The sequence below is a fragment of the Convolutriloba macropyga genome, chromosome 7, assembly GCF_964194025.1.
Source record: "Convolutriloba macropyga chromosome 7, txConMacr16.3, whole genome shotgun sequence".
In the NCBI taxonomy this organism is placed as follows: domain Eukaryota; kingdom Metazoa; phylum Xenacoelomorpha; order Acoela; family Convolutidae; genus Convolutriloba; species Convolutriloba macropyga.
The window spans coordinates 44,810,127-44,823,894 of record NC_134474.1 but is presented as its reverse complement, the minus strand read 5'-3'; the positions used below and the strand labels follow the sequence as shown (position 1 = coordinate 44,823,894).

Sequence of the window (13,768 nt, the reverse complement as noted above, 5' to 3'; positions counted from 1 at the left end):
GTCTTAAAATATCCGAAAAAAATTGTAGCATTGCTCACGAGGAAAAACTTCATGAACCTACATTCCTTCACGAATGGTATGTTTTTTCTAAGAAAAGTTCAACAACTTTTCAACACACTTCTTACAAAATTCCAGAAATCCAGAACTTCTGAAAAATCGATGGATCTTTTCCGTTTGTGCCCCCAGTACGTTATGCGCTCCCCAGTTACAGAGCACGTGCCATTACATGCTAAATCATTATGTAAAAATATGGCACGTGCATCTGGTGGGTGCAAATAATGTGCGACCACTGAGCTGGGGGCACAAGCGGAAAAGATCCAAATCAATATTCCCACGCTAAATCTTAAGCCGTTATAATTTCAGAGATGATCACAGCAGAAAATGAATTATTCGAAATCACTGTGGCTAAGCAAGTGTTGTAAAAATAGCATACAAATCGATACAAGATATATTCACCTCCTAACACACACGATAGTTTCAAAGTCTCTTCAGCTACATTGCAACCCCGTCCAGCTTCGGACATTCCTCGTTCATGAAATTTCTGGGGTGAACCATTCCGTCTTGTTTATCTACATGGTACTGAAGGTACTCAAAAACAGAGTCTATCTGGGATTGGGTAATATTTCCGTCAACCCTCGCCAGATACTGGTACAGTTCCTTAAACACCTCGAACCCAATTCTGGCGGCACCACCTTCCGGGTCGTGGGTTAGGATTTCACAAATAACCCGCATTGTCTGGGTTAAGTTGCCGGCTAAACTTGAACAAGCCAGACTTAGAAATTTTAGCCATTCAATGTTGTCGTCAAAAGAGCCGACTCGTAGAAGTTCTTCCAGGCGTTCCGTTGGCAGACAAAGCCCTTGCCATTTTTCGAATAACTCGTTATAAGTAACCTCGTGTTTCGTGCCCAGTTGCCGATGTAACACACTAACTAGCCCCGGAGTTAATCCAGTGTCTGTTTTCTGGGTAGCCACAGGGGTCTCCAGGCGCTCTTTCACTGGAAGCGTTTCGCCGTTTGCTAGAGCCTGGAAGTAATTTGCCGACCATTTAAGGACGTCGGGGGGCTGGGTTCGGATAGCGGCTTTGGTATACTGTTTCATAAGGTCGGGTAATTCTGGGGGAATTTTGATTTGCTGAGAGCAGTACATAGGCTCATTCATGACGAATAGTTATATCTCTTAATAGTTTTGTTATTAATAATGGATAAAAGGAAAAATAACTTGTTAAGGAGAACAAGAATGTCCAATTTTCTAAATTTTTCTATTTGAAGTTGTCTATGTGATCAGACGTGATGGTAAGAGAAACGTTTAAAATGCGATAAAAATATGCTGTTTAAATTCAAGAGTAATTTTTGAAGCCAGGTGTTTTTATTCTTAGCGTGGTAAACAAGCGTAAAAATGCACGTGTATATATTGCATGCGTACCACAATAAAAGTACAGAACTGTGTTCTCTAAAACAAATTTAAGCGTGGCGCTTTGACTAAATTTTGGTTCTCATAAAATGTGCATTAAATTACACTTAAATTTGATGAGGGATAAAATGACAGCCGTTTGAACAGTCTATATGTCACGAAGAAATGATTCTTCTCTTGCAGCCCCTCCTCCCTCAAAGTCTGCCTAGTGAGACTGGAAAGTATACAGACACAATACCGTTATTCACTTATGGAGAGAGTTCTATATTTTCCTAAGTACCTTGCAGTGAACTATAATGGGAAAACAAAGATGAAATATTTTGTCATTTCATCTTTGTTTTGAAAGAGAGCATTAAAGATCACCTGCCAAGTAATGGGTTCCTCCCCATCAGCCCACCCCCTCACATGCACACATACACCTTAGTGGTCTTATAACGTATAGACCCCATAGCCCATTACCGGAATTAAACCCCACAAGGTGGCTATAATTTTGTTGGGGGTTACAATGGGAAAAACCCGAAGAAAACTGCTAAAATAGGAAAAACCAAATAGAAACGCATTTGCTCACGTGGCAGCCCAAGTTGAGCTCCCATCCGGAAATGACCTCTGATCAGACTAAGTCCAACGCACGATTGTGTTCCCAGACCAAAATTACAGGTTCTGGGATTTAGTTCCACAATACTATGATCAGAGATCACTTCCGGATGGTAATGGTCTGGTCATAGGTCTTTTTCAACCACACGAGAGTATGATCAGAGGTCAATTCGGTCTGGAGATGGTCTGATCAGAGGTCTGTTCCGGATTGAGGGACGCTTTAATTGCTGTTCCCTTAAGGGATGCTTCATATTGTCCGACAAAGAAAAGGTTTGTACGGATTGTTATCTGTGTGCATCGCATCGTAGATGTGGTGTTAGTAAAAATGGCTTCACGCGGTAACTCAATCGGCTATTCGGTGAGGCAAGTTCACAATCGGTTCTTAAATCAACCTCACAATTGACTACCCGAGACAGCTTTGGTTCTTTTGGTTGGGAAACGGCTTCTGCAACCCTAGTGATGGGTGAATTTAAGGCTTGCACAGATCTTGCAAGCTGATTCAAAAACTGCAAAATTGTTTCCAAGTTGCTTGCAAGTTTTTTCAATTCGGCGATCCCTAGGGAAGTCAGCTTTTTCATCTAGGAAACCCGCTTAATTCCGGGTTCCTTCTTCGCCCTTGATTCTTCTTTGATATAAACTTCTTATCTTTCTCTATTTTCAGAAATGTTGCACATGCTTAGCACCACCTACAATCCTTGGTAAATTTTTGAATAAGATTCCTGAAAAGGTTTCCTCACACTTGTCATGTCACATATATGGAGGTGGCAGGATCTATGGGAATCGGCGTACCGATGAAAAAGTAGAATTATCAGATATGGGAATCTAAATTGAGGAAATATTCTTTTTGATTGATTCAACGCTAAAAATTCACTCGGCTTATTTTCCAGATTTTTATATAAGATGTGCAAATTACCTCAAAAATTTCTTTACAAAAATAAAAAACCAAAAGAAACATAACTGTGCTTTTGGTCTTTCTAAATTTTTATGCTAATTGCTGTTGGCTGTATCCTTGTGGGTCGTTGAAACTCCGCAGAAAGGATTTGACAAGGGTTTGCTCTTTGTTGTGGCGAACGCAAAGGAAGCCGAAGTAAAACTAAGCCGACAGAAAAGCAAGCCGAAAGTTATGTAATAGTTATGTAACCTATCAGAAATAATACATTGTTAGACGTTACAATCAATACCAAAAATAATACATTGTTGGCCGTTACAATCAATACTGCGCGTGGTATTATTGTGCATAATGTATTTCAATGCACCAAAGAAATAAAAATACGTCAATTGTTAGACATCTAGTGGGTACGAGCCTCAGCGGACCGCTGTCCATGGTCATGCCTCTCGTCGGCTGTGGGATGTAATCCGGAAACCGCGGGCCAGGGGCAACTTAAAATACTGGTATCAAAAAATTTTTCGGCTTAATTGACCTCTTTTTCAAAATTCGGCTTACTTGCCTATCGGCTTGCTTGACCACCATCCTTTGTTGTCCATTGGGTGTTTACCTCGCCAATTTTGTTAACTGCAATAATCACGATGTCCGGTATTATGTGTTCGCACGTAATGTATCGAACCCATTCAGACTTAGATTAGATTTGAATTTCCAAACGCTGTATGGGAGTGCAGTTCATTGGTGCAGTCAGTGCTCGAGAGTGAGCATTCAAATAGGCTGGAAGCTGTCGAGTGATATGTATTTTTTCAATAAAATTGAACAAAATGAAGCATAACATGCAGAACTATTTTACTGACCCTTACCAGAATTGTTTGAAAAGGAATTGTTTTCCTTGCATTTAATTATACCAAAGTGTGTGTACAAAAGTTGACAGTTCTGTTTCAGATAGCGAAGAATTGCTGTGGAAGAATTTTCGGAAATGTAATATCAATCTGTTTTCTGCAAATTGATCTATTTTCTCATATATCAGGAAAAACTGTAAATTCTGTAGGCTCTATCAGCTTTAGTAGCCCAGCGTGTTAGCTGGTTTTGCTAGGAAGCATAAACTTTTCAGAGTTTCAAACAATAATTTTCGAAACTTGCTATGTTCTTTGTATGTACAGTCTGATGATTTGAAACGTCCTGTGCAGGGTTCACCAATAATTTAAATGAGGCTGCGAAGAAGAGGGACCAACTGGGATGTTTCTTAATCGACTCTGGGCAGACTGGCAAAAGTATTTACACTGCAATTTGTCTGGTACAGTACTGGTTACTATTGAAAGTCGATGGTACAGCGCTGAAATTCACTGTGAGCAAGTTCCGGGAACTTCTATTAAATTTTCGTAGGGGATTTCAGTTTTGGGGCCAGCTTGAATAGTTTTGAAGAAAGCAATGTGTTGATGTCTAATTTAAAAGCCAAAGACCCACAATCTACATTTTTATTAATTCTTTATAAATTTCTCTATTATCTATATCAATATCTGAATATGAATAATCGATCATGTGACGATAAGACACGGTGTGCTCAATGCTAAATATATAGCGAAAAACTTATTCCCCGCAAAACTGCGAGTATTAAGGTGAATTGGTGTACCTGAAGGGGCAATGAAGAGCTATTCGTGAGCCATCTCTCTCAGAGAAGCTAAAAAATTAGGAGATGCAATCTCCAGCGATAACTGATCGTATCCAGTGGGGTGTCTCAAGGCAGTGTCTTAGGCCCTTTGATCTTAAATGTCTTTATCATCGATTTGCCCAAGACTGCTATGATTAATTGTTACGGTTATGCAGACGACTACAAAATTGTTTTAACAAACGTTTGTGCTATACCCTTCAAAGTGTTCCTCATGATCAAACGCATAATTTCAGAACTAACCTCGTGGATGGGAAAAAACCTCTGCAGGGGCTACATGGCTGCGGGCCTTTCTTGTGGCGCGCAGACTGATGAAAAGCCGTTAACAAGGCTGAACTCAGGGACATTGAAGCAATTCAGAAAAAAGCAACAAGATGGATTTTCTAAATAAATCAGCTTTGTTACAAAGAGTGTTTGGTCCGACTGGATATTCTGCCATTGGCGACGTACCATGAGTTGCACGTAGTATTGCTTTTTGTCGACTTTATTACTGGGCGGTATAATTTGGAATAGAACTAACACTTCATAAACATCGATAATCACAAGAAGACAATTCGAACCTAAAATATTCCAGTGTTTTCTACATGGAGGCTATAAAAGCAAAAGTAATAAAGTGACAACCTGACTAGGGCGGTTGACCTGGCCAATCTCTTCAGTCTTTATTTCCGGTTTTCACGATATTGCAAATACGATGACATGATTGATGATGAAAAACAATAAATATTTCGAGAAAAAATATGAGTACCCAAGTAAAGGCACTTTGGGTGCTGATTGCAGAAACACTAGGAAATCAAGCTCTGACAAGAAAACTGCAACGGAATAGTTTTTCCACTGTGTTTTCTCCTATATCTTATAATTTTTTTATAGAAAGACGGTCATACAATTATTCTAAGTTGTCACATTTGAAATATTGTACTGACTTTCCTGCGCATGTTCATAGGAATTCATATTTTGTTAATATATGGATTAACTTGACCTCCCTGCATAAAGCAGAGGATTTTTGTTAGCAAATGCTAATCCTTCTATAGTCCTTCTATCGCAAATAATTTACAAGTTTTGCTCATCAAGTTTTGCATTGTGTTGGCAGAATAGGTTTAGTAATATGTTTTGTTAAATTATTAGAAATCAATTGCTTTGTTTTTGCTCGCTAAAATGGTAATTGTTCCCAGAGTTCAAAAGTGATTAATGCATTTAACTGATATTTCAATCCTTGCACAAATTGGTTGACAGAGGCTTGCTTGAGTTAAAAGTGATTGGAAAACAGTGAAGGAATTGTTAAGAATTATGTCGTACTTTATTAAAATACTGTTGACTTCGCCGCGCAAAGACACACTTTCAATTTGAGATTAGATTTCGCCAGAAGAAATGCTTACTTATTTCGGAGTTTAATTTGCCACGCCGACTCAAAGAGATGAAGGCAAATAATATTGAATAGACAAATTAAGAAGAATGAACTCAAGCGGATATCAACAAAATCAATAAATGTGAACAGACATGTCGGAAATCAAATTATTTAAATGAATAACAAATTGAAAACGGGAAACATGAAATATTGTCTGGAGGTAAATGATGGTTGAAGGGCATGATGGTTGAAGGTAAATGATGGTTGAAAATATGGCATCGTACTAAATTTACTGCACTAAATATACTGATGATTAACAACAATATACACGTATCAAATACCCCATTGAATGATAAACAAAATAGTACAATTAGGACAAATTTATAATAAAAGTAACAAATTTACAATATTAAAACTTGTTTCCCGGTTAAATATTTAGTAACAAAACCTTTGCTGGTTAAAATAACTAGTGATCTTTACTAGAATATAATGTGAGCTTTTTTAGTTTAAGTATGTTTATTCTGAATTCTCGTGTACTTCTGCCTCAGAGACTGTCATGGAAATGACATCTTCCTTAGGGATCTGGCTTCTGTAGTCCGCTAGATATCGCAACGGCGGGTCAGGAACCGAAACATTTCCGATCACAGGCAAAATGTTTGTCTCTTCTGGAGCTTGTTGTGCTGTAGACTGCACAATTACTACGTCAGAGACAATGGTTGATTGAATACTTCCAATGTCGCCAGCTCTTCGTTGTTTTTTCGGTGGAGCCGACATCACAGAATCAGAAGACAAATCATCGAATTCATAATACTTTGGGCTTTGTCGCTTGCGTCCGGATGATCTCTTATCCGTGTTTGTCGTAGACGTTGAGGGAGGATTTTGTTGAACTGCTGAGGTCGAGGCGTTTGGCGGTGGACTAATGAAATTGCTTGGACAATCGACATTTGCTGTATATTTTGGAGTGCCAAGAAATTAGGGACTTTGGGGATACAACCCCACATCGAGCGTTCTATGTTCAACTTAGACAATGACACACCGCTACCCTGATCGCGTCCCTTGTGTTTCATCTTTTTATCGGCTTTTTATTTTCGATTGAATTCCTTGATGTGTCTTTGCATTTTTTCTTCAACCAATTTTTCGCTTGGGGGTGGTCCTCGACGCGTTGCATACTCTTTTAAGGGTTTTTGACGTTTATATTGAGCACCATTTTCTGCAATGTCAATATTTCGAACTGTGACGATCGCCTTTTCCGTTTCATTGATCATCGAGGTGGTTGTTAGACTGACTTTGATGATGGTGGACCCGGGTGTCAGTACCTCATATCGGCTCTTAAGGTTCTTCTTTGATCGGCGTTTGCCATGAACATTACGGGCCAGCTTGAGCTGCGCCGCACGTTCTGAGAGTTGAATTGGTCGGCATAATGTTGAGCCAAGAAATTGAGATTCCCATTGGTGCCCTTTTTGTGCTTTCATTAGCATCTTCAGTGGCCCATGTCATTCTCTTTTCAATTTCTATGTCACTTCGGTAGCCGTTTTCCCATTTATCGTCGGGAGGTATTGCCTAAGGAGTAACTGTGTCTTCATCGTAATAATCGTTTAATATTTTCTCGTATGAGAGATCAGATAACCTAGGTGTAATACAGATTAAGCTCAGCGTGGTATTAGGTTTTCCACAAAGCTGTGCTTCGAAGGGCGGAATCTTGGTTGTTTTCTTCTCACAAAATTGCAGTTGGTGGATATTAGTATTTAGTGCATGCTTTTTGTTGAACGAATTATTAGCTGATCGTTCTTCTTTAATACAAGCCAGCCTATACTTAATTGTCTCTTATAATCTTTCTATCAGTCCAATAGCTTGACGGTCACTGACGGGGGCTTCAATAATGACTACTTCATTCCTATTACAGAACATTTTCACTTGATGTCCCATAAGGCATTTTGATTGATCCAAACGATTAAAACGAGGTATTCAGTGGTTTTCAATTTATATGTCCAAAAATTTTGTTACATTAGGGCCATTCGCTCTGTCGAATAAACATGCATTAGGAAATTTAGAGAAACTATCTATTGCGACTAGAAGGTTTTTTCATTGCCCTTTTCATCGTAATTTGGTTGCAAAAAGACTTTGTATTTCTTGGCTCGGTTCAGCAAGAGATGTATGGGGGTAAAATTGCTTGGCGAGAAAGATTGACTTAAGATTGTTACCAACTGCCGTGCAGGGTTTACACACTGTTGATCTGACGATCAATTCCCTATTCATTTATGGCCATCAGCTATGTGTAGCCACACAAACCATGCCCCACTTACCTGGGTGACTAGACTGCTTACGCAAACTTTTAGGGATAGCAGTCATTTCGTCTATACAGACGCAACCAGATCGCACACTGAGATCCCGCCACTACGAATGAATGTACAGATTTCTCCTTCAACCTTTCGTCATGTTTGTTCATAATACAATCAAGCATCTTTTTAGGCTTTGCTTGTGAGCGAAGCTATCAAAGATTCGCTGAAGACCTTTCCTATGATATTATCAATTCAGGGTATTAGTCGACCGGGTATGAGGGGTGTACTAATGTTAGATGCTGCCGCTGGGGATGTTGGTGGGAGAGGTGTAGTTGGTGGTTCCGTACTGCGGGAATCGCCGAATCTATCTCTGGTGATGCGCTTCGTGGAGGGCATATTGATTTGTTTTTATTGAATTTTTTTTGAATTGAGATAATGGTGAAAACTAGAGTTTGATTTGGAGATAGTTTTTTGTTGACTGATTTTGAGAAGGAGATTGATCAAGAAGCACTGTTTTTACTTTTGGTGATTGACTTGTACAATTATGATTGGAGCGTTTATTATTAGCGGGAAATTAGTCCTTTAAACTTCTGTTTATCGCCCTGCGGAAGGCTTTTTTGAATTTTGAAAGAGTGCTTAAAATGAGCTGGATTTCGGTTAGCGAGTGTGGTATTAATTGGTATTTGCCACGCGGGATATGCATATTTATAATAGTTTGCCTTTTAGCTGGTATTTACTAATGGATTTCGCTCTGCGGATGACAATTGACAAGAATGCGCGTGTAAATGAGTATCAAGTGTGCTAATTGCTCTTATTGAAATTATGACAGGTTCATTTTGTTTATTGATTCTAGGTGCGGGATTATGTGTTTTAAGCAAATTGTGCAAATGAGGTGCAGATTGACCTGAGTTTTATTTTAAAAAATTTGCAGATGCGGAATATAATTCAAGTTTTACAACAATGAATTCGTCATCGTAAGCAGAGATCTTTTGATTATGGTGTCCAGATAGGAATCAACAAGACCCATTTTAGCACCTGGCATGTGTTCAATTGTGAATTGATAAGGTAATAGTCTATCTACCGAACGGGTTAGACTGCTTTTGTAAGATTTTTGAAAGATTTTCCTTTAATATTGAAACATTGACAGGAGTGCTCTGCGGTTTGTAATTAATAACTTTTAGTTGCTTTGCATACAAATGGTTTTTAAAATATAAAGTAGACTAAACAACACAGAGGAGTTCTAATTTTTTGACACTGTATCTCTCTTCACATGATTTTAGAAATCTAGAAGTAAAAGCAATGGGTTTCCACCTCTGTACTGTTGGTTGTTCAAGGGCAGAACCGAACCGGACACGTGAGTCGTCAAATTTAACTCGCGTTTTGAGTTGCGAATTGTAATGAAATTTTTCAGTTGCATTTGCAAAGCAACTCTTTATTCGAAGGAAACAGTTTTCATGAGTATCAGTTCATAAAAAATAGCAGATTTTAACGATAAAGGACGTAATGGGTAGCTAATTTGTGCAAAATTTGTGATGAAATTTAAATGTAATGTGCTTAACCAAGAAAAGAAGGAGGTTTTTTTTAATGTTTTCTGTGCTTCAAGAGAAAAAAATTGCTGGTTTTTGATTGGTGATTCTTCCGATTTTAAAATATGAAATCCCAGCCAACCGATTTCTCTTTTGCAAAGTGGCAATAAAAAAATTAATTCTAAGATTTTCCTCATCGAGTATTTGGCGACAAATGAATATTTATTATCATCTTCTGATCCTTTGCCAACAATAAGTATAACATCCAGGAAGCAAAATCTATTTTTAACTCCGATTATTGTAAAATCCAAGGCATTTTGAAATTCCGCAGGCATATCTTTGAGACAAAAAAATTCAGTTTTAAACCTTTATGCCTGACATATCGCCGCTTATTAGGTTGAAATTGCAGTGATTAGATGTGACGGGGTCTAGAGTTAGTTGATTGTAAGCATGCGTGATGTCCAATGTTGAAAAATATATGGTGCTTTGCGACGCCGTATCACTAAGTTTTTGAGATATGGAATCGATTAGCGTGTCGATGTTACGCATTTGTTATTTAATTTTGTAGAATTATTTTTGAGGATTTTTGAATCAAGTGCAAGTTTTATTTTTTAACAATGACTACAATCGGTGAAATAGAATATTTGTCTGGAAAATTTGTAAGTTCTGTTTTGTGTTTCTTGTCACGTAATTTTTTAACTTCAGTGTTTAAAATTTTTTGCAAATTAATAGGTTTATGTTTCGCTTTTTGGTGTCCTGGATGGAATGGTTCTTGGAAATTTGACTTTGCTACGTGATCTTTTGATCTTCGGATGCGAGTTATAAGGTCGGAAATATGTAATGCTATTTGATCCATGAATGCGTAATGTGGTGAAATATTGTTAACTTGATTACCTTGTTGCGATCAGGATTGTATGACTGCAGTTCTTAGTTGATCAAAAACATCGCGACGGATGAGCAATTTGAGGCCAGCAGCAATGACTGTGAAAGTGGCAGCTGATGTTTGCCAACCGTTGCTGTTTACTGGTGTTCGAATCTTACCCTCAATTTGGATTGGTTCGTCCAAAAATATCTGCAATTGCGGATGGTTGAGTTCACGTAACCTTATTACATGTGGGCTTTTATTGCACTGCGAGAGACCTATTTAAATTGCTGCATGCACTTCATGAGCGAAAGAGCGCAGTAGTTGGGTTATCTCCTATTTTGATGGGCATGTTGAGGGGTTCAATGTTCTCGAGAAGAACGTGTTTTGTGACGACCATGTTGTAATCGTCACTACTATAGTCGGACTTGTACAATGATTGTAGGAATTTCAAGAAATCATTGTGGTGAGGTTCTTCTTCTACTGTGTCGAGCGATAATTTCTTTGAATTTTGGGCTTTCCATGTCTTTGTTTTCTACATATGTTTGCGAAATGATTAAGATTGCCAAATGACAAGAACTCAATTGTTGCGAGTTTAACATTTAGCAATGCACTTATCGCGGTGTTCGGGAAACTATACTTCTGCAAAATTTGACCAATATAGTGGAAGGGCTCGATAGCCTTGCCTATGGAAGTTTTTTGATAGAGACCAATTTGAAGAGCGAGTACTGGGAGGGTATCGAATTGCATTAACACTGGCCGGAATAAAGGTCTTGATGTGTGCTTCAATTTGATGCCAATTTCGCATCCCGAGTTCTATTTTTATAGCTTGCTCAAGAGCTTTCCTCGGCACCATTGTCTGTTTTAAGAGTTTAATATGAATTTTCGTTTTCAGATCTGAGTTTTCCGTAGATATACTCAACTCTTTCTCCCCGGAGTTGTTTTGTGATGATGCCGGTCAAATGTAAAGTTTCTGGGTTCGATGAATGCTTCCACGATCATCAAAATTCGGCAGTTGTCAGAGTGTCTCTCATTATGTGTGGGTTCTTAATGTTGAGAATTCTAATCCCCTTCACATCAATACTAAGGTAGAGCAGACAGACTGTCGTTTGATGGGCGAGTGGCCATGTTTTATCTCTGCACAGTATTCCTACTTCGATAACGATAACTCATTCGAATTTGATTTGTTGCGCGGTTCGGCGTTCTCGTTTTGTTTGCGCTGAAAATCCGATGATCGTCCGGCTCCAGGGGTAATTCTACCATTTCAGTTTTAGGACCAAGAAGTGTATCCAGGATGAGATTCTGATTAGCAAGCATGGCTAATTTGTACTATACGCTTCACTTTTGCCCTCAGTGAGTTGGGTCGGGTGTTGGTTTATCCCAAAAGGCGTTCCTTTCCAGGGGAGTTCTTTTGTTTGCTGGCTGCAACATGTCGTACTTTATTAACAAATTGTTGACTTTACCGGGCGAAGACACACTTTCAATTAGAGATTGGAATTCGCCAGCCGAAATGCTTACCTATTTCGGAGTTTGATTTGCGACACCGACTCTAAGAGATGAAGGCAAATGATTTTGAATTGACATTTTATTAAGAATGATCTCAAGTGGATATCAACAGCATGAAAAAAGGTGAAAAGAAGTGTCTGATCGCGCAGCGAGAAATAATATTTACTTTTGTAAATAACAGATTAAAAGCGGGAAACAAGAAATAATGTCTGGAGGTAAATAACTTTTGTAGGGCAACAAAAAATTAAGAACTGAAATACGACATCGTTTAAAAATTACGCCACTACAAAAGGTGACTAATAAGAACTTTACAGGTTTCACAAAGTCATTCTGTTGAATACATTTATCAAAAAATTTTGTATGTTCTATAAGGGGCGCTCATTTATTGGCAGCAGTTTTTTGTTTCGCTAAAAAATCTTTAAAGTTTTCTGTATGACCATTGGTGTTGTTATTTATAATAATTTTTTGGTCGCAGTAAAATTTTTTTAAGATGTACATATTTAATGTCTGTGCCTAATCTTTAAGGACGTTTTAAAAAGCCATCTTAAGTTCACTGTCTACCGCCTTTTATTTCACATTATGGCTGTTGCCTTCATTCTCGCAATGGGAGTTATTTGTTCTCATTTGTTATGACTTCTGTGTCGCTAACTTATTATATTCTTCACTATTTTAGTTTTGCAACTCGGGCACAGTTGCTCAATTTAACTTCTTTCTTGTCAGTCGTATTTACTACCTGAGTAAAAAATACAAGTGTCAGATAGGCGATTCGCTAAGCGAATTTATATACAAATCCGTGTTAAGTGCACTCGCCGCACAAGTAATATCAACAGGAATACTAATAGTGATTCGCATCGCAAAATCAGGTACACAGTAATGATTGTGTACGACAGGTGTTTAGAATGTTCCGTTAATATCATTGAAGTTTCCCGTAAAAATAGTGATCTCAGATATCTGACGATTATCTACTGGATTATCAATCCAGAAGAGTTGTATGAAGAAATACTTTTACAAAAGTCGAAAAACTTGAACTCGTTTCTCGTATGTTTTATTTTTCTGTATCGAATAAGTTTCTTGAACAACCTATGCCAACGGTGCATTTCTCAAAGAAAATTGTTTTGTATTTATTGGAACTAATTAATAAAACTTTCCACAGCATGAAAAAAGGTGAAAAGAAGTGTCTGATCGCGCAGCGAGAAATAATATTTACTTTTGTAAATAACAGATTAAAAGCGGGAAACAAGAAATAATGTCTGGAGGTAAATAACTTTTGTAGGGCAACAAAAACTTAAGAACTGAAATACGACATCGTTTAAAAATTACGCCACTACAAAAGGTGACTAATAAGAACTTTACAGGTTTCACAAAGTCATTCAGTTGAATACATTTATCAAAAAATTTTGTATGTTCTATAAGGGGCGCTCATTTATTGGCAGCAGTTTTTTGTTTCGCTAAAAAACCTTTAAAGTTTTCTGTATGACCATTGGTGTTGTTATTTATAATAATTTTTTGGTCGCAGTAAAATTTTTTTAAGATGTACATATTTAATGTCTGTGCCTAATCTTTAAGGACGTTTTAAAAAGCCATCTTAAGTTCACTGTCTACCGCCTTTTATTTCACATTATGGCTGTTGCCTTCATTCTCGCAATGGGAGTTATTTGTTCACATTTGTTATGACTTCTGTGTCGCTAACTTATTAT

General features: G+C 37.9%; 2 protein-coding genes across 3 annotated transcripts in view; both read right to left on the bottom strand.

Annotated features, from left to right (window-relative positions):
• LOC142342309 (ropporin-1-like protein) overlaps nucleotides 1–1,442 on the bottom strand; it is a 7,132-nt gene extending 5,690 nt beyond the window's left edge. Inside the window, exon 1 of the mRNA XM_075393602.1 lies at nucleotides 457–1,442. Within this exon, the coding sequence (XP_075249717.1) occupies nucleotides 493–1,158 (666 nt within the window). The 5' untranslated portion in view covers nucleotides 1,159–1,442 and the 3' untranslated portion in view covers nucleotides 457–492. The remainder of the gene's footprint in view (nucleotides 1–456) is intronic.
• LOC142342905 (argininosuccinate synthase-like) overlaps nucleotides 1–13,768 on the bottom strand; it is a 251,670-nt gene that overhangs the window by 95,751 nt on the left and 142,151 nt on the right. The window lies entirely within an intron of this gene.